We start from the raw sequence: 20,596 nt of genomic DNA on the forward strand, positions 1-20,596 counted from the left end.
TTTGTACCAACATAAAATGACATGAGTGCCTGCCAACAACTCAGTGAAAAGTTCAGAGGAGCTGCTCAACATAAAATCATCAAGCAAAAATAATGACACAGAAAATGGCATGTCTCTTCACTTCAGATTTTCCAAACTTACCTACTAAAAAATAGGATATGAAAATACAGATCACCCCCAGGCGCATTTAGGCTGAACTGACACACATTTTTACTCTGTGCGGTTTTAATCTTTGAAAATATATATCTAATAATAATAATAATAATAATAATAATAATAATATCTTTTTGTGAAGGGAACTCTGGGCTGTCTTCTGGTGTTGCCTGGGTGAACTCTGTCTGTGCGCACGGTTTTTGGTGACTTGCAGAGCATCAAAAAGTGTTGAAAATTGTTTTAAGTTAAAAGTTACAAAAAGAACAAAGAGAAGATTCTGAACGAGCAGGTAGAAAATTTCACTGCTGAGAAGGCCCAATATGAAAGTCTGAATAAGGAAAAGCAAGCAGCTGAGAGAGACTGAGAATAAAAACTTTTTTGCAGCAGTGCGGGAACTGTGGGACCGTGAGAACTCTCTGAACATGCAGAATAAGTACGTTACTGAGAAGATGGCCCTGCTTGAATCTACCATGGACAAAAAAGAGGCAGAGAATGAAAATCTGAGGGCAGAAGTTCATCATCTGCAGGTAAATCAGAAGAAAACACGAGTGGAACCAGAACCTGACTGCTGAGGTGGCCCACCTTAAATCTCTGACGTACAAAAAACAAGGAGAGATCGAAAGACTGAGGGTGGCATTGCAGAGTCTTCGGAACAAAGAGAATATTCTAAATGAGGACGTCAACAATCTCAATGCTGAGGGGGTCCAACTTAAAGGTCTAAAAGAGACAAACCAGGAATAGATTAAACAGCTGACAGCCACAGTGCACACTCTTAAGGAAAGTGAAGGCTTTCTTAAGCAGCAGCATGACAGCACGGCCGATGAGCTGTCTCAACGTGAGTCTCTGACAGAGAGACGAAACGAAAAGAACTAAATCCTGAAAACAGCTGTACAAGATCTTCAGCGCCTACTGAACGTGGCTGAGCAACAAGTCTTTGATAAAGATGAGCTCATAAAAAAGCAAGACCGTGAAATTGATTACAATCACTTCGGAGCTTCACACCGACCCAGCTGAGAAGCTGAGAGATGACAACCTCCTGGAGAGTCAAGCTGCAGAACCCCGAGCTGCTGAGGTTCAGACCAGTAGTTTGTGGCACCGCTGTGTTAAAGGTCAACTGAAAATAGGTCTGAAAGTTGGCCTCAGCGCTGCAGGTACACTTATTTCTGTGGGTATCCTGGCCACCTCACTGACTTACGACATGTTCATGGACCCTCTGCAGCGCTACTGCAACCCACAGCCTGTAGTACCTTGTCCCATATTGACAGGACTAACTGCATAACCAGGACAATTTTCAACTGAAGAAACAGACGGAGAAGTGGAAAGTAGGCCAGCTTCAAATCAGAACAACTCAAGCTGTCACATATGCCATCATACATCAACATACATCATGCAGTTTAGCTTGTCATAGTATTAACACTAAATATTTATGTCGGGCATGGTGGTGGTCACCTCCTACAGTAGCACACATATATCTCGCAGACGTCGGCGTAGTGTGACGAGAAGAAGACGAGATGTTGACAAAAATGCAGATGTCTCTCTGATGTCTTGCCAACTAGAAATGCTCCCCATACTATGTCTTTCTGACGATACTACCATCCCAGATAGCAAGATTTTACAAGGCACATCCATGGACGTGTCTTGTGCGGGCCAGATCTGGGCCACAACAATTTGCTATCTCGTATTTGTCTTGCCGACATCTCCAAGCTGTATATGTGCTATTTGTGCGGAGTTAATATGTCCTCCCCATGCCTGTGTGGTTTACTCCGGGTGCTCCGGTTTCTCCAACAAAAATAAAATTCCTGCAAATACCATTAAACCGTTCTATGATCTATTGACACACTGTCTAATGATCACTGATCCACTAAGGTACACAAAGAAATTATTAATCCACAGTTTATATCTGACTGATATGTCGTGTCTCCTCTGGAAGGTGTCGGAGACATTGACAGAGTGCAGGCGCCAGCAGACCCGGGTGGTGGCTGTTCTGCAGGAGGTAGCTGCAGCTGGAGCTCAGATGATCGCTCCGCTGGCAGAACAGGAGGGGCTCAACACTCTTAAACTGGAGGATATCGCCTGCAAGGCTGTGGACCAGGTAGTTTAGCTGTCAATAATCAGTCACGATTCGCCCGATACCCTGGACATAGAAATGGTTGGCTGGTTTTAGTTTGCAGATGTATTATTGTGTTATTAATATCTACAATCTTTTCTGTTAGGTGTACGGTTCTCAAGGCCTGAATGGCCCAGAGTGTCTGCGTCAGTCCTGCGGTGCTGTCATCACCACTATGAACAAGATGGCCACAGCCATGCAGGAAGGGGAGTATGATGCTGACAAACCACAGGGCAAGGTGTGTGTTTAGACAGTGAAAACTGGGCGTATTATGCCATTTTTTTCTTTTTTCCAGTTCCATACTGATCATGTCACCCCTGTCCTTAGACTCCTCCGGTGGAGGTGAGAGCATCCACCGTCAGGGCTGAGATGACTGATGCTGAGGGTCTGGGAGTGAAGCTGGAAGACAGAGAGACGGTCATCAGGGAGGTCAAGAAGTCGCTCAAGATCAAGGTGACACACTTGTGCAAACACCTCAGACAAAAACATCTCAACCTTTCTTGGTGAATTCAAGAGTTCCACATAGGTCGGCCCACTTTGAAAAGAAAAGAATCAAAAACAGAGGGGGTGTAATTAACATGGCTGCCCAGGGCGAGGAGCTGAGTGAGGCCAACGTCCGTCTGAGCCTGCTGGAGAAGAAGCTAGACACCTCCACCAAAGACGCAGATGAGCGGGTGGAGAAGATTCAGACTGCTCAAGAAGAAAGAAAAGTAAGGAGCAAACAGAAGAAAAGAACACATTTCATTATCGGAGGCAGATTTCAACTTTTTCTCTCTTCCCGTTTCCTTGCTCACCTTCCTCTCTCCTCATCTTCAGGGAGTTTGAGGAGACGATGGACTCTCTGCAGGCCGATATTGACCAGCTGGAGGCGGAGAAGGCAGAGCTGAAGGAACGCATTAACAACCAATCGAAGATGACCACCGAAGGCCTGGTATCAAGAGGCCCGCCTACCTCTGGAATTGCCTCAGCTGTTCAGGGACCTGCAGGAGGTGAATTACTGTGTGGTTATGGTCACTTCACTTCATCAGACTGTACTGCAGTCTTATTTATTAAGATACTTTATTACACCATTTTAAATGCATAAGTTTGAACAAAGTTTACATGAAACTCCCAAAGCCACCTGATGTGTGTGTCATGGTCCACTCTTATGAATCTTATGAAGTTGTTATCTCTAGAAAACATCCTTTTGTTATGTGGAGGTACTGAAATAACAAAATAAATGAACCCGTTATCACCATCAGGTCTGCCTCCATCCCTGGCTGGAGCACTTCAGGTGGTGGACTCCCCTCTCCTCAGGCAGCAGGTTGAGGCTCAGAGACTGGGCATCAAGCACCTCAAGAATGAAAACAACAGACTCAAGGTACATCGCTGTTGGTACTATTATTATATCATGGCATTAATTCTGGCTGTTGAAGGCTAGTAATATTGACCCAGACTACATTTGACTGACAGGCGGAGAAGATGAGAGCCCAGCTGGCCGCCCTGCCTCCACTCTGCCCTCCCAAACTGCCACAGGTCACCAAAGAAAGCTCCATGCCACCTGAGGGACTCAACACAGGCATCTACCGCAGGACTGACCAACTGCTGGTGACTCTGCTCAAGCTGAGTAGTGAGGTTAAAGTGGTGAACGTCACCGGGAAGACATCAGGTGTGTTTCAGTTTCTAGGCTTTTCTCCCCTGTGTGTGTGTGTGTGTGCTTAATGCTGTTCAAAACTGAAGTTACCTGTTCAATTTCTGTTCTCAATCCAGTTAGTGCCAGTGCCCAGCTGCTGGAGCAGACGGCTCGACTGCAGAACCTCAGCAATGCTCTGGACAAGCTCAAGGTGACAACATCAGGATCATCTATTCTCTGTAAGATGTTGATAGTAAAACAAAACCAAACATTTGCACGCTTGTCTGTTTCAGGGAGAAGTAGCTGAACAAGTCTCCTCCTTTGTAAAGGTCAAACCACAGAGTACTGTATATGCTGTGTGTTTCATCTTTTCTAATCAGATTGTAATACTTGTTCCAGAAATAATATCATGTGTACACATGTGTTGTTTCCTAGGCCAAGGAAGAGAAGCAGGGAGGAACAGTATTTGTAGGTCGTGTTGCCATTCCCTGCACCCCCGGACAGGAGCAAGTCCACCGCCTCGTCCTGTCACAGCAGCAGCTGCAGAAAGTGCACCACCTCCTCATGACCTCAGCTGGCGTGCCACTGACCCGCAGCCATTTTTGACATCAAGAGAAGCTTGTTTCTCATTCCAGCTTCCACTTCCAGCATTCTCCTCTTTTTATTCCTTTTGCTCCTCTCTTCTCAGGAAATTGTATCCAATATTTACATAAGTTAACACTATAGCACTAATAAAACTGAGTCATAGCAATGTCTTTCTATTGATGTAAAACTAGTAGGAGTTTAATTGTGAATGAAGTCCAAATGGATTTGACTCCTGAATGTCACACTATGAAGGCGTCATGTTTTCATCACTGATAGTTTGTATGCACCAATTTAACTCTTTGTGGGAAAGCGAGCAACAAGTCATTTTTGCACCTATTGATATTTCCCCCTTTGTATCTTTTGTATTTGTAGTCAATCGGCCAATAAAAGTTAGCAATTCACTTCAGAGCAAGAAACATCTTCATCAATGCGTCAGTGTCGACTCATGTCACCTGTAACCTGTTTACAGAAGTGAGCTGCTCCACACTTTACAATCAACTCTGAAGGTCTATTGCCAGTTCACAAGTGTGCATTAAGTCATGATGTTTTTGTTCTGGAGAACAGCATGTGAAGGATTTTCAGAATTTCAGTCAGATACATTTTATGGTACCAGTTTATTTCAATTTTAATTAAAGTTAAAAGCTAGCCCAACAAATGTTTGAAGTGAAATCAATTTTACTATTTTTGTGAGGACAAAATGCTCTTTTAATATGTATCATGCTGGCAGTGATACTTCCTAGTGCCATTGTAACACTACAATAGGTCTTTGCTTTCAACCCATGGCCCATCATTACTATTGGCCCTTCTAGGGATCAAAATGTTTGGGTACTACTGACCTACAGTGAAGTGACTGGCTGCAGGGATCTTGTTGAATTGTGTCCCAAAACCAAACCTGCTATTAGACCAGAGGTCTGTGACATGCAGAGTCATCAAAAGATGTAACTCTATAAAGTGTTTAATTTTTCATAGAAAACACAGCAACGTACACAGTTAAAGTGCAGAATTAAAAAATTCTTTCAAATGAAAACACATTTAAAATCTATTCTTAGTGATAAAGAACAAAAACCATAAAAAATTCAAACAACTAAAACAGTACAAATGTACAATCTGAGAAAAGAACCAATATATATATATATATATATATATATATATACACACGCAAGTCTTGTAAAATCATGCGTCTCAATCGTAGTAGCCATGACGGGCATATCGGCTGGGTCTGCAATGGGTGTACGGAGCGTAGTGTCTGGTGTGACGGCTCCTTCTCACGTTGTGATGATGGTGCTCGTTTCGATCGAAGTCGTGTTGAGGCCAGTAGTCGAACCCTGCAGAACATAAAGAACAGGTTAATGGTCTCTAGAGTGGACATGGCAGCTTCAAGACAATTACAACTACATCAGACACACAGATGGCCTGGTTTTACAAACAAAACTTTACTGCAGTGCAGAGTGAGAGTTAACTGGGGTGCTATGATTGAAGGACCATTTCCAATCGGTTATGTCACTGCACACTTACCATTTCCAAACTGTTTGTGGTTATTTTGATGCCACTGGACTGGTGGGAGCGCAGGTCTGCAAGCTCTAGCATCCCTGTAGTGATATGGCTGCAGGTTGTTGTCAGCGTTTAAGTGGCCAACAGGGAGGGAAGCACTGTACTCCTGACTGTAGTCGTAATTTCCCTTCGATGGGTAGTGCACTGTGAAAGAGAGAAGAGGATGGCAGGAAAGATAAAAAAACATTTTTAGACACAAAATCAGAAATGCAGCAAATAGTTAGACATGAAGCAATAACCCTTAAACCATGTACAAATACCCATGTCCACAAAGTAGTTGCTAGGAGGATTGTAGTGGTGGTTAGAGCCACATAACACACCTGAAAAAGCAGCATGATGTCCTTCAGCAAAAAGACGATGACAACTGTAAGAAACGCTTAAAAAGGAACTTTGCAGATTTTTAACCAGCTTTGTAACTCGACAATGTTGGTCATTCGTGCAACTGAACAATGGTAAACCTCTCTCCAGAATTCCTGCGCACAGCACTCTTACTTTTTTGACCCATACTTGCTGATCTTTTGTTAAACTTTCAAATGGAAATAATCATAGTTAACACATCATCATCATCATCATCATCATCATCAGATGTCTTACCTGCAGGTCTGGTAGCATTCCCATGAGATGGCTGCTGATCATTAAGCCCAGAAGGCTCTAAAAAGAAGAAACATGTCAACCTAATTTGATCAAATTAAATCCTAAAAAAAGTGACAAGAGGTCATTATTGCTGTATGACTAAACCACCACACATGTAGGTCCCATTTACAGTAGGGGTGTATATTTACTTCTGTGTGTAGGTGTGTGTGTGTGTGTGCAGTCGTCCTCCTCCTTACCAACAGGAGTCAGAAGGCAGGGCATAATGACACCCCAGGACTCTGCAATGTGCAGTAACAGCAGAGACGTTATCCTGCGGTGAGCAATGGCGTTCCAATGGACGCCGTCCTTGGTACGATGCTGCAGGGAGGAGCGGAACTGGAAGTGAAGGTCCAACACATCCATCCCGTAAAAGTCGGCCAGAGTCCCGCTGTAAAAGTTGGCTTCAATCACGTCGCTACGCAGCTGGGGAGCCTTGTGCTTAATCTGAGGTAATGGAGGGAGAGAGGACAAAGATTCAAAAGGCTGGAAGAGCAGCAGAAGTCTTGAGACAATGTAGACGAATAAGCCTGTTACCCTCCTTCAGATAAAGAGTGGGAAAAAAAACAAACAAGAAAACTAAATCTACTGAAAAATGTATCAAACTACTTTAAAAAAGGTGCACAATGTCGAAGAGAGAAAGAGAAAGACTGATTTTTTATGTCTAAATAAACTGTCTGTTTTCATGACTGAATAAACAAACTGACCTTAAAAAGACAACACATTTTCATACCGTTTTACTTTGTTTATATTTGGCGGACCCTGCCACCTCTACCTTCAAACAGTGTTCTGGGGACCTAATTTTCCTCTGAGAAAAACTTATATTTCTGAGATTGTATTATTATGTCATTGATATTGTGAATATTAAAATTCTGAGTCTGAATTTATTCTCTAAAAACTACACAGTGCCCCTTTAACACATTACTCTGGTCTTTACAGGCTACGAGATTTATTCACTTGGTAAATGAGTAGTTTAAAGTCCAGGTACCTGCGTAAGTCATAATGATCCCATTTTCACTTTGAGCTTACCGGTTTAACTGTGGACTTAGACTTACTCTTGATTTGTAGTCAATGAATAAGATAATGTAATTATTTTTCAGTTCTTCTGAAGAAACCTGGTGAAGACGGTTTGTCCACCTGTTGTCTTTACAGCTCCTTAAAGGTGTGCTGCCCACAGGGCAGCTGTCATGAGGACAGTGACATGGCTACGGAGGTCAGCGAGATCACTGGACAGAGCTGATACATGCGCTACAGGCTGTAATGTGCCCCAGTTTTCTTCTTAATTACATATACAAGGTTTTCGGATTGTCACAGTGCAATACGAGCCTCCCTCCTGCTCTCTCTCAACATTTAAATCAGTATGACTGCGAGTGCACCCATGCCATGTGACATCTCTTACCTATCTCTGTCTTACCTGTCATGTTGACTCAAGACTGTCTTTCTATCTGAGGTGAGGTATCCATTTTCATAGTCGTTAAAAAGCCAAAATCATATTTGAAAATCCACCAATTTATATTGCACAGCCCCAATGTGGGCAGACACTCGCACAAATCACTAGTGGTTACACATCACTTATCTCTTGCATCTGATGTGATTTCCCAGTAAGAAGGTCTGAGAAGAGGTTTTTATATCAGATTGTGTACAAATTTGACTAAACAAGACCAAATGTCGATGTCCAGTTATGATGGAGTAATTTGGGGATGACAAACCTCAGGCACCAGGAAACCACCTTTGATCTTCTCTCCTAAAGGCATGGTGAGGTTCCAGACAACCAGGGTTTCCTCAGGCAGAGTCTCCTTCAACTCAATAAAGAACTTCTGTAGGTTCTCCTTGTAATCCTCGAGCCAACTGGAGTATCTACAAAAAAACAACACAGATACAGACATGTCGGGAGGCTGTTAGCTAGTTGAATTAAATCACATCTGATTTGATTTTAGACTTCTTCAAAAGTAACATCTACAGGACTCACCTTGAAATATCCCATACGCAGGAGTTGACAATGACTACATCTGGTTTCAAGCCATGCCGGAAGTCTTCTAGGACACTCTGCATGTAGCGAGAGTAGACGCGTGTCACAAAGTAGAAGCGGACCAGGTGGTGGTCGGACTGAAACTGCCGGACCTCTTGGTAATGCGTTCCATTGTGCATTAGACTTCGACAACCTCCTTCCACCAGACAGTCCAGCTCAAAGCTCATCTCACCCTTAAGGTATAAAGACGTGACAAAGTGAACACAACAGGATCACAAGGAGGGAGACAGTCTACCAATGTGGGGAAAGATTCAGACATTTAAAAAGAGTTTGTCCCACTGAGAAGAAGTCTGGTGAGAAGATGTTCAAGTGGAGCAATGTTGCTACGGTCAACTTTTGAGATCACGCTTATAATAACTGTATTTGTATTTAAACGTGGTAATGTTAGACCTCTAAACATGGCTTACCTTGGTCCTCAGTTGCTCAAAAGTTAGATGTTTCTCCTTCTGCAACAGCAGAACAAGGTCCTTGTACACAGACCGCTGAACTGAGGATGAGATCCAGACAGCATTAGCAGCAGTGTAAAAAAGCTGACCCATGTTCACAACTGAGCAATCCAAAGCAGGGTGCCAACAGATTGTTTCTGACTGATGGATGCAAATGGGGGAGTTAACCTGCCTGGTAGCTCATTCAAGTGCAATGGGATGAAATTAATTAATCTTTTTTAAATGGGCTTAAAAAAAATAAAAAATTTAAAAACATACTTCGCAAAGACTTTTGAGCATGAGAAAGTGAAGTGAACTGTTACTCACTGGAGTCTCCCAGCACCACAATGAACTTGTTATGGAGCAGCTGGCTGGCCTGCTCGTGGGTCACCCACCTCATTATCTCCTGTGAATTAATCTGTTAATCACAACAATGTGAAAATTAGGTCCATTTACCCTGACAAATGATGGCTGACATTTCATGGGGTCGGTTTTAATGGGAAAGAGCATAACCCAGCTAAGATACAGTCTTATTTGAGTTGCTAATGGCGGTTAAGGATTTCAAACTTCTATTAGTGAACTAGCTTTAGCCTAGGTTAATTAGCCTGAACTGCTTTAGCCTCGACTTAAATCAGCATAAGATACTTACCATAACTGAATTGGGGGCACAATGTACATTTAATCAATCGAAGGAGAAGTTTAAGCTAATAACGCACATGTCCCGTTTTAAAATTAGCTGCGCCTTTACTTTTTTTCCAAAGGCAGCTAACATTTGGTCAACTTTGTTGGACATCATCGAAATTTGGACGCTTCAGTTTTAGGAACCAAACCCGCACTTTATTAGACAAGTTATTAGACAACTCGAACAAGCTAAAAGTTATGGAAATTGTGTCATTTTGTAGCTTCAACACTTCAAACACATTACTCACTCAGCCGTTATTGGGAAAACGGGTGCCTCCAATTTGATGACGCCTCCAATGACCGTCGGAAAAAATTGTGCGCCTTTTAGAATCAGTCTCAGTCTCGCGAGAGTAATTTAGGCCACAAAATAAAAGTAGCGATAAATAAATTCGTGCATTTTAAAATGTTAAATTATATTATATAATATTTACATTTCCCTCAAAATTGTGTCATAAAAAGCTCTTAACCAAAAAAGCATAAAAACATTACAACTGAATTTGCGTATTGTGTATTATAAATGATGGAATTGCAAATTAATAGGAAGCATTTTAAATTAAACTAGCAGAGATATAGATGACACCCAGGAAAAATGTTTAAATAAGTAATAAAGATGAACACGATAAACCTGGAAACCAAAATTATGATCCAAAAATACACTTCAAAGCCACAAATGCCTTTCCAAAATTATTTTTATTTGATTGCTTTTGGGAATGGTGAAATGTTGAGGAAGAATACAATCTCTCTGTTCATCTCATACTAATTGCTTTCAGTAGAAGTCACTGTCATCATCATCATAATCAATCATTTGTATTCAATCTTTTTTCTTCTCTTCTTTCTCCTCCTCTTCATCTTCATTTGTCTCATTGTCTGTCTTGGTCTCACTTCTCTGGTGAAATTCCTGGTAAATCCCAATCAGAGCTTTCGCTGCTTCCAGAGACACTTTCAGGTGTCCAATCACCTCCTTGTCTTCATCCACATTCTCGACTGGAGGAAACAAAGACAGACATGTTATCCCAGAAAGGGTTCAGAAATGTGTCCTGTATTGCCTGAAACTGAAGGAGAGCAATAAGAAATGTGCATTATTTTGTGTGCAAAATTGTTACCTAAATCTCACAAATACAACACTTACTGTCAATTTGTTGTTCGATGACATCATTTCCTGTGAGGAGCAGTTCCTGTAGATCCAGAAAAGCATGTCCAACGTCCACGCACTCCTCTTCATCGTCCGTCGGCTCGCTGACGACTGTGAACTTCAACCTGTAGCCATGACACACAGACACACATGCTTACATTTTGTGGTTTCATCATCAATAAAGCACAGAGACATAAATGGATGTATTTAATCATACTTTAACATGTGAAATGACACTGATGACAGTACCTGCCCTGGTTGGGGTCATTGCCCTCCAACATGGTGTAAAGATACTGTCTGAGTGGAGCTGACTGGGAACCATCCACATAAATCACTGAGGAGACAAACAGAAACATTTAGGGTTCATAAAGAAGCTCTGATATTAGAACTTTCTGATCTCATCCAATCGTACCTCGTGCGAAGTTGTAGTGAATCTCCTCCCCCTCTATGGGTTTGCGGAGGGACATGTTTCTGTCGTCTCCATCGGGATGCCCAGCAGCCGATATTCCACATAAACACACTGCACTGACTTGTCGAATGCCACATCAGAGGACGGTTCAAACGTCAGGGACAGAATCTCCACTCTCAGCTTGTTTCCCTGAAACACATCGAAATTGTGTTTAGTTCATAAACCTTTACTGACATCTGACCGACATATTTATCTATTTACATCACAACCATTTAAAATAGAAGCTCAAACTTGCACAAATGGGAATAATAGCACAATGTGATGCTAAAGTTTTCCCTTTTTTCCCCTCCTTCATTCATGTTTTCTCTCATTCACTCAGTGACTTTGTTCATACCTTTCTCATTTTTCGTTTTGGAGGAATGATGATAATGTCGCTTTGTGAGGAGCTTGACTCTGAAGACTCCGGGGCTTCGCTGTCTGCTGCAGCAACTGTATCGTCAAAACAATAATGAGAAGAACTGGATTTATTTCACTGATAGATGCTTTGTCAGTATGTATTGCTGGAATATTTTTTATGATAAATGTCCATATTTTGAAGATTTTGAGGTCATATTGCCAGAGATTCTGAAATGTTTTCACATCAAGGACCCCTAAACTCACAACGATTAGACCAAAGACCTGTCTTTGATAAGATTTTTGCTGTTAGATGTTTTACCCATGACCAAAATAGTCATACATTATGTTATTGTGTTGGAACAGTGAAAATAAATTATTATATGGGCTACTTTTGTAGGTGCTTCAAAGTCTCTTTCTGCACTGTCTTGGTTTCTCTTGACTCAAGCAGTTGTGTCTGTGGTAGAGGTCAAAGAACAGGTATTAAGGTACAGAACCGGAAGTGACTTCTTTAACGTCCGATGACATGATGTGAGCAATTTCTTTTTTAGAGAAGGTTGCCATTGCTTTTCATCTGTTCTTAGTCATTTGCAAACAACTGCACATAAAATACATGTACAGCTCCTCGAAGTATGACTGGTAATTCCCACACCTATTGACAGACTTGAATAAATAAAATCACCTTCACTCTGGGCTTTGCTGTGGGTCTCTGTAATACTCCAGCCTCCTCTCTCCTCCTCTCCTCCCTCTCTGTGCTTTCCATTGCTCTGTCCTGTCTTCCCAGCACGGTGTCTACCGATGGTTGGAAGGGGTACTTCCATTTTAACATGACCCTGACCATGCCCCTAGGTCCAGCAGCTGGATCCCTCAGAACATAGTCACCTGGCCGGACAGAGAGAAAAAGTGCTGATTGGGTAGTTTGGGTCCAGCCGTTCTAATTCTAAAACTCAGAGGGATCATTTTCCCCGTCAGCCTGAAACTTTTTTCTTTTTAAAACAATATATTTAATGAATTTTCCTTTTTCTCCCATACAGCGAGAGAGGACATTAAGTAAGTCAAACATGATCCCCCCACCCCACCCCCGACATAACACAATAGCAGTAATGGTGACAGTTACAAGGATGCCAGCGAGATATCAAAAGATAAGCACACAATTGTATCAGTTACATTAGGAAGAAAGAGACACTCTGTCAAAGAAATAAAAAATAAAAACAAATGAAAATAAAATAAAAGCAGATGAAAAAAAACAACAAAAACCCCCCCCAAACTCTTAAAAGATATATATGCTATGTACACGGGTCATGGTACTTGAGTAAGATTGCAGTGCACCTGGCCAGGTAAGGTCTCAGAAGGGCCCTATTGTGTAGCTTCAAGCATGAACATCATCATTAAGAGAAGGTCTATCTTGTAAAAAGGCTACAAAGTTTTCTCTTGCATTTGTCAAAAAGAAACAGCCTCTTCTTAAGGTTAAACATGATCTTTTCTGAAGGTAAGTATGAAGACAACTCCTTGAGCCAAAAGGATACCCCAGGGGGCTCCTCACTCTTCCAATGAATGGCTATACACTTGTTAGCAGCAATTAGGGCCAATCTAACAAAGCGTGTGTTACCTCTCCGGTTGTTAGGTAAGACTGAGTAGTCCCCCAGCAGTGTCAGCCTCGGGTTGGTTCGGATCTCAATCCCCAATAAGTTCTGTAATAAGTTCTGTGTATAAGATTAAACTGCAATAGTTTGATTGAGAGCTAGCACAAATTGACATGAAACTTTTAATACATGGAATGTTGCAAAAAATGTAAGCAAGTATACAGAGAACATGCTCTTGTGGGACATGTGATGTAACTCCATGAAAATAACATGTTTTCTTCCAACTCCATCTAAATGAACGCTTCTTCCAATGAGGGATATAGATTATATCATGTGACTGTTTAACTTTTCCCTCCCCCTCACCTCTGATCTCCCTGCCTGTCGCCAGCGCTCGCAGTGGGATGGGGGTCTTGGCAAGATAAGCTGGTGGTATCTGGTCATCGCTATCATCAAACACATACACCCACAAGCTGCTGGACCTGGGAGTGGAATTGAATGTTGTCAACATTTTGAGATTGTGAATTGCGACGATCTTTAGGTTACTTATTATTCTGGCCAAATAATTAAGAGTTAAAAAGCAATTTATCTGCTAAAAACCCAAATCAAGACAAAGGCCCCCAGATTATCATACCTCAGGTAGTGCAACACATCAGCTGTCACTGCTAGTGGGTAGCTGGCGGTGTCATTGAACACTGGGTCAGCAGTGCACTGGGCTGTTGGAGAGACGTGAGGCGGCAGGTCGTAGAGTATGTCAGGTAGGCGTCAGGAAGCATTCCAGGCCAACGAGCGTTAAGGCCCACACAACGTTCCAACATAACCACCTTGCCAGCGAAGAGAGACCTGCACAGGACTCCTGTGTGCGTCTGTTCTCCTGTCAGGTCCTCTCTCAACCAAAGTGTCTACAGGCTCTGCAGGATGATACAGACGCACCCAGAAATCCAAAACATCAACAATTTCACCCTCGGAGCCATGGAGAAAGACAATCAATGCATTATGTAATAAATAAGAACATCGCAAAACAAAATGTAGACTGTGTGCAGGAAAAGAAGCATCAAATCCAGTTTCTTTATCCAACATCACTCACCTCTGATATTAACATGTCCACCCATGAGCTCCCCTCTCCTTTCTATGGCACCCATGAGGGACATCTGCCCGCTTCCGTGTGTCACAAACTTCACCCCTCCTACTGCCTGGTGGAGCTCCACTCTGACCCTTGACCCCTGACCTCCCAGCCTACCCAGATCTCGGGATGTTAGTGCATAGCGGGACGTGAAGCTGTAATTGGGTTGGCCACCTGAGGCCAGAGGAGTGGAGTGCACCTTGAAGTCCAAGAGGCTGTAGGTGCAGAAGGTCACAATGTCCTCACCTCTGTTCGCCCCTGGACGGATGCTGCCCATGGTGCGGAGCCCTGCTGGGGTGAAGGTGGCAGCCTGGAGGTGCAAAAAAACAAAAAGTCTCATGAGAAACTTGCTCCAAATGATTTTGAATTAAAAAAAACACCAAATTCTGCTACAAGGTTTGTGTGTTTTCGGTCAAGTCATCTTCAGTGGGCTCTACCACCTCGTGGTCTACAGAAGGCCATGTGTACTGTATTGGTATGGTCCGCTTGTAGTTCCTTGGGCTGTATGCTAACTCTTTCAACTGAGCTTTAGAGGACAAAGACAAAACATTAAGAGTTTTGAGATACTGAAGTTTGAACTTTTTTCTTAAAAAACTGTTAAAACAATGTTACCCATCCCTTTCTGTATGTCAGTCAATCAGTGACAGGCAGCACAGAAGTGACTGATTAGGAACTGGGTTTTCTTTCCAGTACATATGAGTGTAGTTTTTAACACCATACCTTGTAAAGTGTTGATCTGAAGAGCTCTTTTTGATAGAAGTTTGTCCTTTTCTGCCATCCTCCTCCTGACCTCTTCCCTCTCTCTCTCTCTCCATATTCTGGTTGAGGGTGGTCAACTCTCCCTTGGGAAAGGAAAGTTTGATTTAAGACAAGTTAAGATAAAATGGGGAAAATGGGGAGATATTTTACGAGATGTGTTCAGTGTGTATGTGTGTGTGTACCTGCAGGTCTGTACTGATGTGGTGCTCCAGCAGTAGAAGGTTTCTGGTTTTGTGTAACTGCAGCAGTCTCAGCATGCGACGCTTGGATGTTTACCAGCTCACGTGGTGAATCCTCCACCTTCCCATCAGCCTGGAGGAAAAGCAGTCCCGCCCTGCTCTCCTGCTGCATCCTAAACGCCTGTAATTGGTGGCAAAACATGCAACAAGGTTTGAAAAGGTTTCATTTGTCTTTAAAAGCAGTCCAGAGGTAAAGAAGTGTGCAAACCTTGATCTGCATTAGAGTCTCACTAAGATCCTCTACACTCATGTCAAACTCCTGGAGGAGAGAAGAGAGAGATTAAAAACAACTTATAAGCAGTGTTGGGGGTAACGTGTTACCGTAATATATTACGTTTAGGCAGTAACGGAGTAATATAATGCGTTACTAACTATAATTTGGTAATATTATTACAGTTAACACGTTACAATCCGAGCTGTCGCACAGGCGGAGGTTTCGAAAAAACAACCCAGGTGCAACAGCCGTAAATAAAGAGTAGAAGAAGACGGTTTTAAATCAACCGAAGAAGAAGAAAAATAAGAAGATGGTTTTAAGTCAACAGACGAAGAAGAAGACATATCACATATAGACTTATATATATTTGTCAAATGAGCCACCCACTGAAAATCCTGTTTACATAATCGGCTGTCAGGCATATCACAGAGTCTTTGCCAGTTTTTAAAGATGCAAGACCACTGATGTTGCCAGTGCCGGCCCAAGCCTTTTGGGGGCCCTAAGCAGAATTTGATTTGGGGGCCCCCCCCACCACCGCAGAGTCACCTGTGCGTGACAATTTTTGACACAAATGTCAAACTATAATGTTATATAATAAATTGTATTAATACAGTGATGAATTATGAACTACTTTCCTCCTGAGCACAGACACATAAGGACCCCCCCACACACACACACACCTTATTTGTACGAAAGTGGGTGCAAGTGGGTAAAGGGGGGTCTGGGGGTCCTCCCCCAGAAAATTTTGAATTTGGTAGATGTGATTTCCTGTATTCTGGTGCAGTTTTGGGAGGGCCAGCTGGAGAAGGGCAATACCCAAATTTGTTTTGCTTTTTGACTTATTGAGGTAGTGACCTCACGCAACGACTTGTGCTTCAGGGCCCCTTGACCTCTTGGGCCCGGTAGGCTCATTCAGTAATCCATCCTTGCTCACATGCAACAAATGTTTTGGGGCTCCATGCCCCTCTAGACCTGAGCCCCCTGGGCTTGGTAGACCCCTGTATTAATATAGTTGTTATTAAGACCAAACCAGTCACCTTTTAACCTCAGAGGGTACTAAAATCACACAATTATTTTAAACTTTCATATTAAAAATGAAGCACTAAGTGTGGTTTGCTGAGCTTGAATTGAAAAATAACAAAATACAACAGCAGAGATTGAATTTGTTGTAAACAAGTAAATCAGTTTAATGACTTTTTTTTTCAAACTTTGAACAGATCTGCAAATGTGCATTAAATGAGCAATCTTCAACTACAAAATAAAACCGAAATAGACAAACATTAATATAATAAAAAATAAAATGTTCCAAAATAAATACTTAAACTTACTTAACTGCTCCTCACTTTCAGGTGCTGTTAACTGCTCCTCACTTTCAGGTGCCTGTAACTCTGTAGTGGATGAACCTGCAATGATAAACCAAAAAAAATAAGAGGCTATGTTAAATGTGTCATGTCATATTAACAGGCAAGCATTAACAGAAAAACCTCACCTGCTGTATCATCAGCTGTGGAGGCACTGACACTTGATGAGACATCAGGGGCAGGTCTTGTTGGTTGTGCTCCAAAGTACTTCAAAAGTGTTCCTGAAAAATAACATTGCATAAGTGCATAGTTGATAGAAGAATGAATTTATTTTGCTATCATTACTTACATTCATCAACAAGCAATTCCACACCTGATGATTCATTTTCAAATGAGGCATAATTGCAGTATGGGAAACACTTAACATGGTGATCTACTGCAGCCTAATAATTATAAGGGTAGCACCGCTATATGATATCACTCGCCATATTAATAAAATTGGAATAAAAAAAAAAATACCCACCAAACATGGTATTTTCTCATAAAGACCAATACGCCATCTCTCATTAACATGTTACATTATAACTGTACTTTAACCAAATATCTTAGAGCAGAGCGCACAATAGTGCTTCATCTTTGCTGTAAGTTACATAGCTATGGTAGCTGGCATCTGTTACATAATGTAACAGATGCCAGGCAGCTACCATAGCATAGCTGTGCGTGTCGGACTTACTGATGCCTTAAGAGTTGCTCTAGTCAGTGCGGTGGGAGCCTGGGCTTTAAGCCTGCTGGCTAGCGCGCTTGAGTTCACCTTCGGTGATTCCTCCACTTGACCGACATCTCTGCACGTAGTCGTCGCGACGAATACGAGTCGAGATGTCGGTTTAAGTCTGATTCAGACCTTCCACTATCACATTATAAAACAGTATTAAACTAACTCTCAACGCTTTCCGGTATGAAATCAGACTACAATCCCTCGGAGGAGATGTGGTAAATTTGCCTGCTTCAGCTACGTTTTCATGTAGCTAGTGCTAAAGTCCACCTCAATCAGCTAACTTTAGTTTACAACATAAGACCAGCTAGAGCTAGCTAGCACATAGGTACATGATGCTTGATTGGACATCCTAAACACTCCCAATATCCTTGACATCTTAAATACACCTAGATAAATGTATATTAATGGGAGACATTTCACTGTTGATGGCGACAGGGATGTAGCTCTGGTGATGGCTTATTAGAAGCTAGCTGGCTAGTTAACGCCACGATCTCATATAAGCCGCTTATAAGGTCATGACGACGTTAACTAGCTAGCTAGCTAACCGCTGTCATAGCTAGAGCTGTTACCTCAAGTGAGCACAAAACATACTGTAAATAACCATGCAAACATACCTTTGTCTTGCTCTTTTTTCTCCTCCTCGGTCCTTTTCTTCTTTCTCTTTTCGGCACCAGAGGGATATGTCCTTTTTTGTGACATGGCTTAACATTACCGAGCGCGACTGAACTTAATGCGGTGTCTATGCGTGCGAATTGGCTATTCACGCCAGCCAGGTGTCTGCGCATGACTCAAATGCTGGCAGACACAGCAGGTATATTGATCATGAAATCTGAATCATCTTGTCTTGAATTATTCATTCATTCATTCATTTCGGTCACTTTTTAATTTATTTAATGGGTATAAAAAAATTTAAAAAATTTAATTGATTTTTTTTTTTTTTTTTTTTCTCGGCGGCTGCTTGGGGGCCCCTGGCCACTAGGGGGCCCCAAGCAGCCGCTTAGTTCGCTTATGCCTCGGGCCGGCTCTGGATGTTGCCATGGAGTTTTCCAACCCATATCACCCTGTATAGCAGCATTTGGGGTGTATTTACCCACACATAGATAAAATCTACATGCCCGATTAAACACAGCATTACCAGTAGAATAACTTTTGTAACCCCAGACAGCAGCAGCATAGGTCAAAATAGGCAAGACCAGGGATTCAAACAATGTAGTATAACATTTAAAAGGAAAACCACCCATACATTTACATTTCGCTATGATTGCACCTAGAGCTCTATTCGCATGCATTGCTAAATTCTTGACAGTTTTATTATAATCTAGAATTTACGTTAACATCAAACCCAGGTATTTATACTCTAGCTGTTTCCAAGGAGAACAAGCCGCAGGAGAAACTAAACTCAGACAGGGGCATTGATGGATTTCTAAAGTGCACCACTTTGGTTTTATCAGGATTTACGTTGAATTTCCAGGCCAGACACCAGCTATGGACAAGATTGAGCATCTCCTGAAGCCCCTCATCTGCATATAACAGTATGGATATTTTTTCATCACCAATAGAGACACCTTTACCTGAGGCCTTAATTGCTAAAGACAGATCGTTTATATACATGGCAAACAGAATAGGAGATAAAATGCAACCTTGTTTAACTCCAGTCTCAACTGGGAACCAATCTGTGAGACATCCATTAACCCGAACACAACATTTGGCATTTTCATACAAAGCAATAAGACAATTATATATATATAATCAAAAGCTTTAGAAAAATCAATAAAAGAACAAAAACTAGCTTTCTTCAACTTTTTCCTTGTGTCTATGATTGTAGTTAAAGTAGCAATATGGTCAAGGCAGCTCCCTTTCTTTCTAAACCCATTTTGCTCGTCTGCTATAATATTGTTAGCCTCAGCCCATTCAGCAATACGATTATACAGTCCAGAACAAAACAGTTTATATACAGAGGATGTCAAAGTGATTCCCTGGTAATTAAGAGGTATTCTGTTATCTTTTCCCCCAGCTTTGGGGATAGGGTTAGTAATACCATATTTCCAGAGCTCTAGTACCACACCATTTGAAAAACAATAATTAAAAAGCCTATATAAAATATTCAGTGTGTTACCATTTTTCAATACATCAACTGGCACCCCATCATATCCATAAGCTTTACCTTTTTTAGCTGCTTGTAGAACCCTTATAATCTCATGCTCTGTAATCTGCTGGCTCATGAAGGAGCCCTGGTTATGTGCATATGCAGCAACTCTAACTGTGCTGCAAGGGTCACTGTGATTATTAAGTTGGAACAGGCTGGCAAACTCACATCTCCAGGTCTCTAAAACAGCATATTTATCAGTCTGTACAGTCCCATCAGGCCTCAGGACCTCCCAGGGAATCTCCGGGTGACCTTCACTGCCAACACCAAGCTGGTTAACCTGCTGCCAGGAGGCCCTTGGGTCGTTACTCACTAGTTCTTGGATGTTTTCCTGCTGTAATCTCCAGTACCGTCCTTTAGCAGCTTGGACTGAACGGTCAAACTGCTTCATTACAGCTTTACCCTGCGCCTTAACTGGACCAGAGGGGCAAGATGTTCCATTCCTTCTCTGCTGAGCATAAAGCCTTCCATAATGAGGAATGTTGCTCTGTCCACCAAACTTTTTTACCCCTCCTCTTTTTGTTACAAAAGCCATGTTGAATAATGACATCATTGTGAGGAATCTGTTCTCGGATCTCCTTTTTTAAAATGTCACAGAACTGTGTAACTTGCCCACCACTGTTGATTATGGATTTTAGTGGCGTGAGAATTGATCTGCTATCACACTGAGCACATGACTCGGTAGTTGTTTGGGATGCATTCTGGACTCGTGGTGCAGTGACTGAAGCTGTGGCCCGCAGCAGACAGTAGCC

At 42.1% G+C, this 20,596-nt stretch overlaps 2 protein-coding genes, 1 long non-coding RNA gene and 1 pseudogene across 5 annotated transcripts; 2 read left to right on the plus strand and 2 right to left on the minus strand.

Annotated features, from left to right (window-relative positions):
• Positions 1-602: 602 nt before the first annotated feature.
• On the plus strand, positions 603-3,085 carry LOC311269078 (dynactin subunit 1-like; the record flags this gene model as incomplete). The annotated part of the gene is made up of 7 exons (XM_084373056.1): positions 603-680; positions 1,148-1,396; positions 2,084-2,245; positions 2,367-2,498; positions 2,588-2,713; positions 2,851-2,970; positions 3,077-3,085. 7 exons carry the CDS (start codon positions 603-605, stop codon positions 3,083-3,085), a joined length of 876 nt encoding a protein of 291 aa, XP_084229182.1.
• Positions 3,086-3,851: 766 nt separating this feature from the next.
• Positions 3,852-4,180, plus strand: LOC311269429. Its single transcript, XR_014624091.1, has 3 exons — positions 3,852-3,908; positions 4,010-4,083; positions 4,166-4,180. It is a non-coding gene; the product is annotated as an uncharacterized lncRNA (long non-coding RNA).
• Positions 4,181-5,396: 1,216 nt separating this feature from the next.
• LOC311269308 (PC-esterase domain-containing protein 1A-like) lies at positions 5,397-10,097 on the minus strand. Of its 2 annotated transcripts, XM_084373383.1 has the most exons (10): positions 10,022-10,097; positions 9,420-9,510; positions 9,075-9,154; positions 8,608-8,840; positions 8,348-8,495; positions 6,839-7,085; positions 6,603-6,659; positions 6,329-6,349; positions 5,973-6,152; positions 5,397-5,782 (listed from the first exon to the last, which is right to left on the minus strand). In XM_084373383.1, exons 2-10 carry the CDS (start codon positions 9,490-9,492, stop codon positions 5,640-5,642), a joined length of 1,182 nt encoding a protein of 393 aa, XP_084229509.1. In that variant the 5' UTR covers positions 9,493-9,510; positions 10,022-10,097; the 3' UTR covers positions 5,397-5,639. The 2 variants fall into 2 exon arrangements, with proteins under 2 accessions (XP_084229509.1, XP_084229510.1); XM_084373384.1 differs by lacking the exon at positions 6,329-6,349.
• A 442-nt stretch (positions 10,098-10,539) lies between these two features.
• LOC311269080 (X-linked retinitis pigmentosa GTPase regulator-interacting protein 1-like) lies at positions 10,540-20,235 on the minus strand (annotated as a pseudogene). The gene is made up of 13 exons (XR_014624918.1): positions 20,053-20,235; positions 15,617-15,667; positions 15,352-15,529; positions 15,131-15,252; positions 14,375-14,720; positions 13,922-14,198; positions 13,654-13,769; positions 12,368-12,589; positions 11,709-11,803; positions 11,318-11,503; positions 11,155-11,239; positions 10,903-11,030; positions 10,540-10,757 (listed from the first exon to the last, which is right to left on the minus strand). The product of XR_014624918.1 is annotated as an X-linked retinitis pigmentosa GTPase regulator-interacting protein 1-like (transcript).
• Between the last annotated feature and the right edge of the window lie 361 nt (positions 20,236-20,596).

This window comes from Pagrus pagrus (genome assembly GCF_965226575.1).
Source record: "Pagrus pagrus genome assembly, chromosome: 14".
NCBI classification, from domain to species: domain Eukaryota; kingdom Metazoa; phylum Chordata; class Actinopteri; order Spariformes; family Sparidae; genus Pagrus; species Pagrus pagrus.

Bases quoted from the DNA above. Each gene is read 5' to 3' on its own strand.
- LOC311269308 (XM_084373383.1), bottom strand. From the start codon at position 9,492: ATGAGGTGGGTGACCCACGAGCAGGCCAGCCAGCTGCTCCATAACAAG. The intron at 8,841-9,074 runs GTAAGCCATGTT...TTATACCTTAAG, and splicing joins TTGAGCAACTGAGGACCAAG to GGTGAGATGAGCTTTGAGCT. The intron at 8,496-8,607 runs GTGAGTCCTGTA...GTTTTTTTGTAG, and splicing joins TGCGTATGGGATATTTCAAG to ATACTCCAGTTGGCTCGAGG.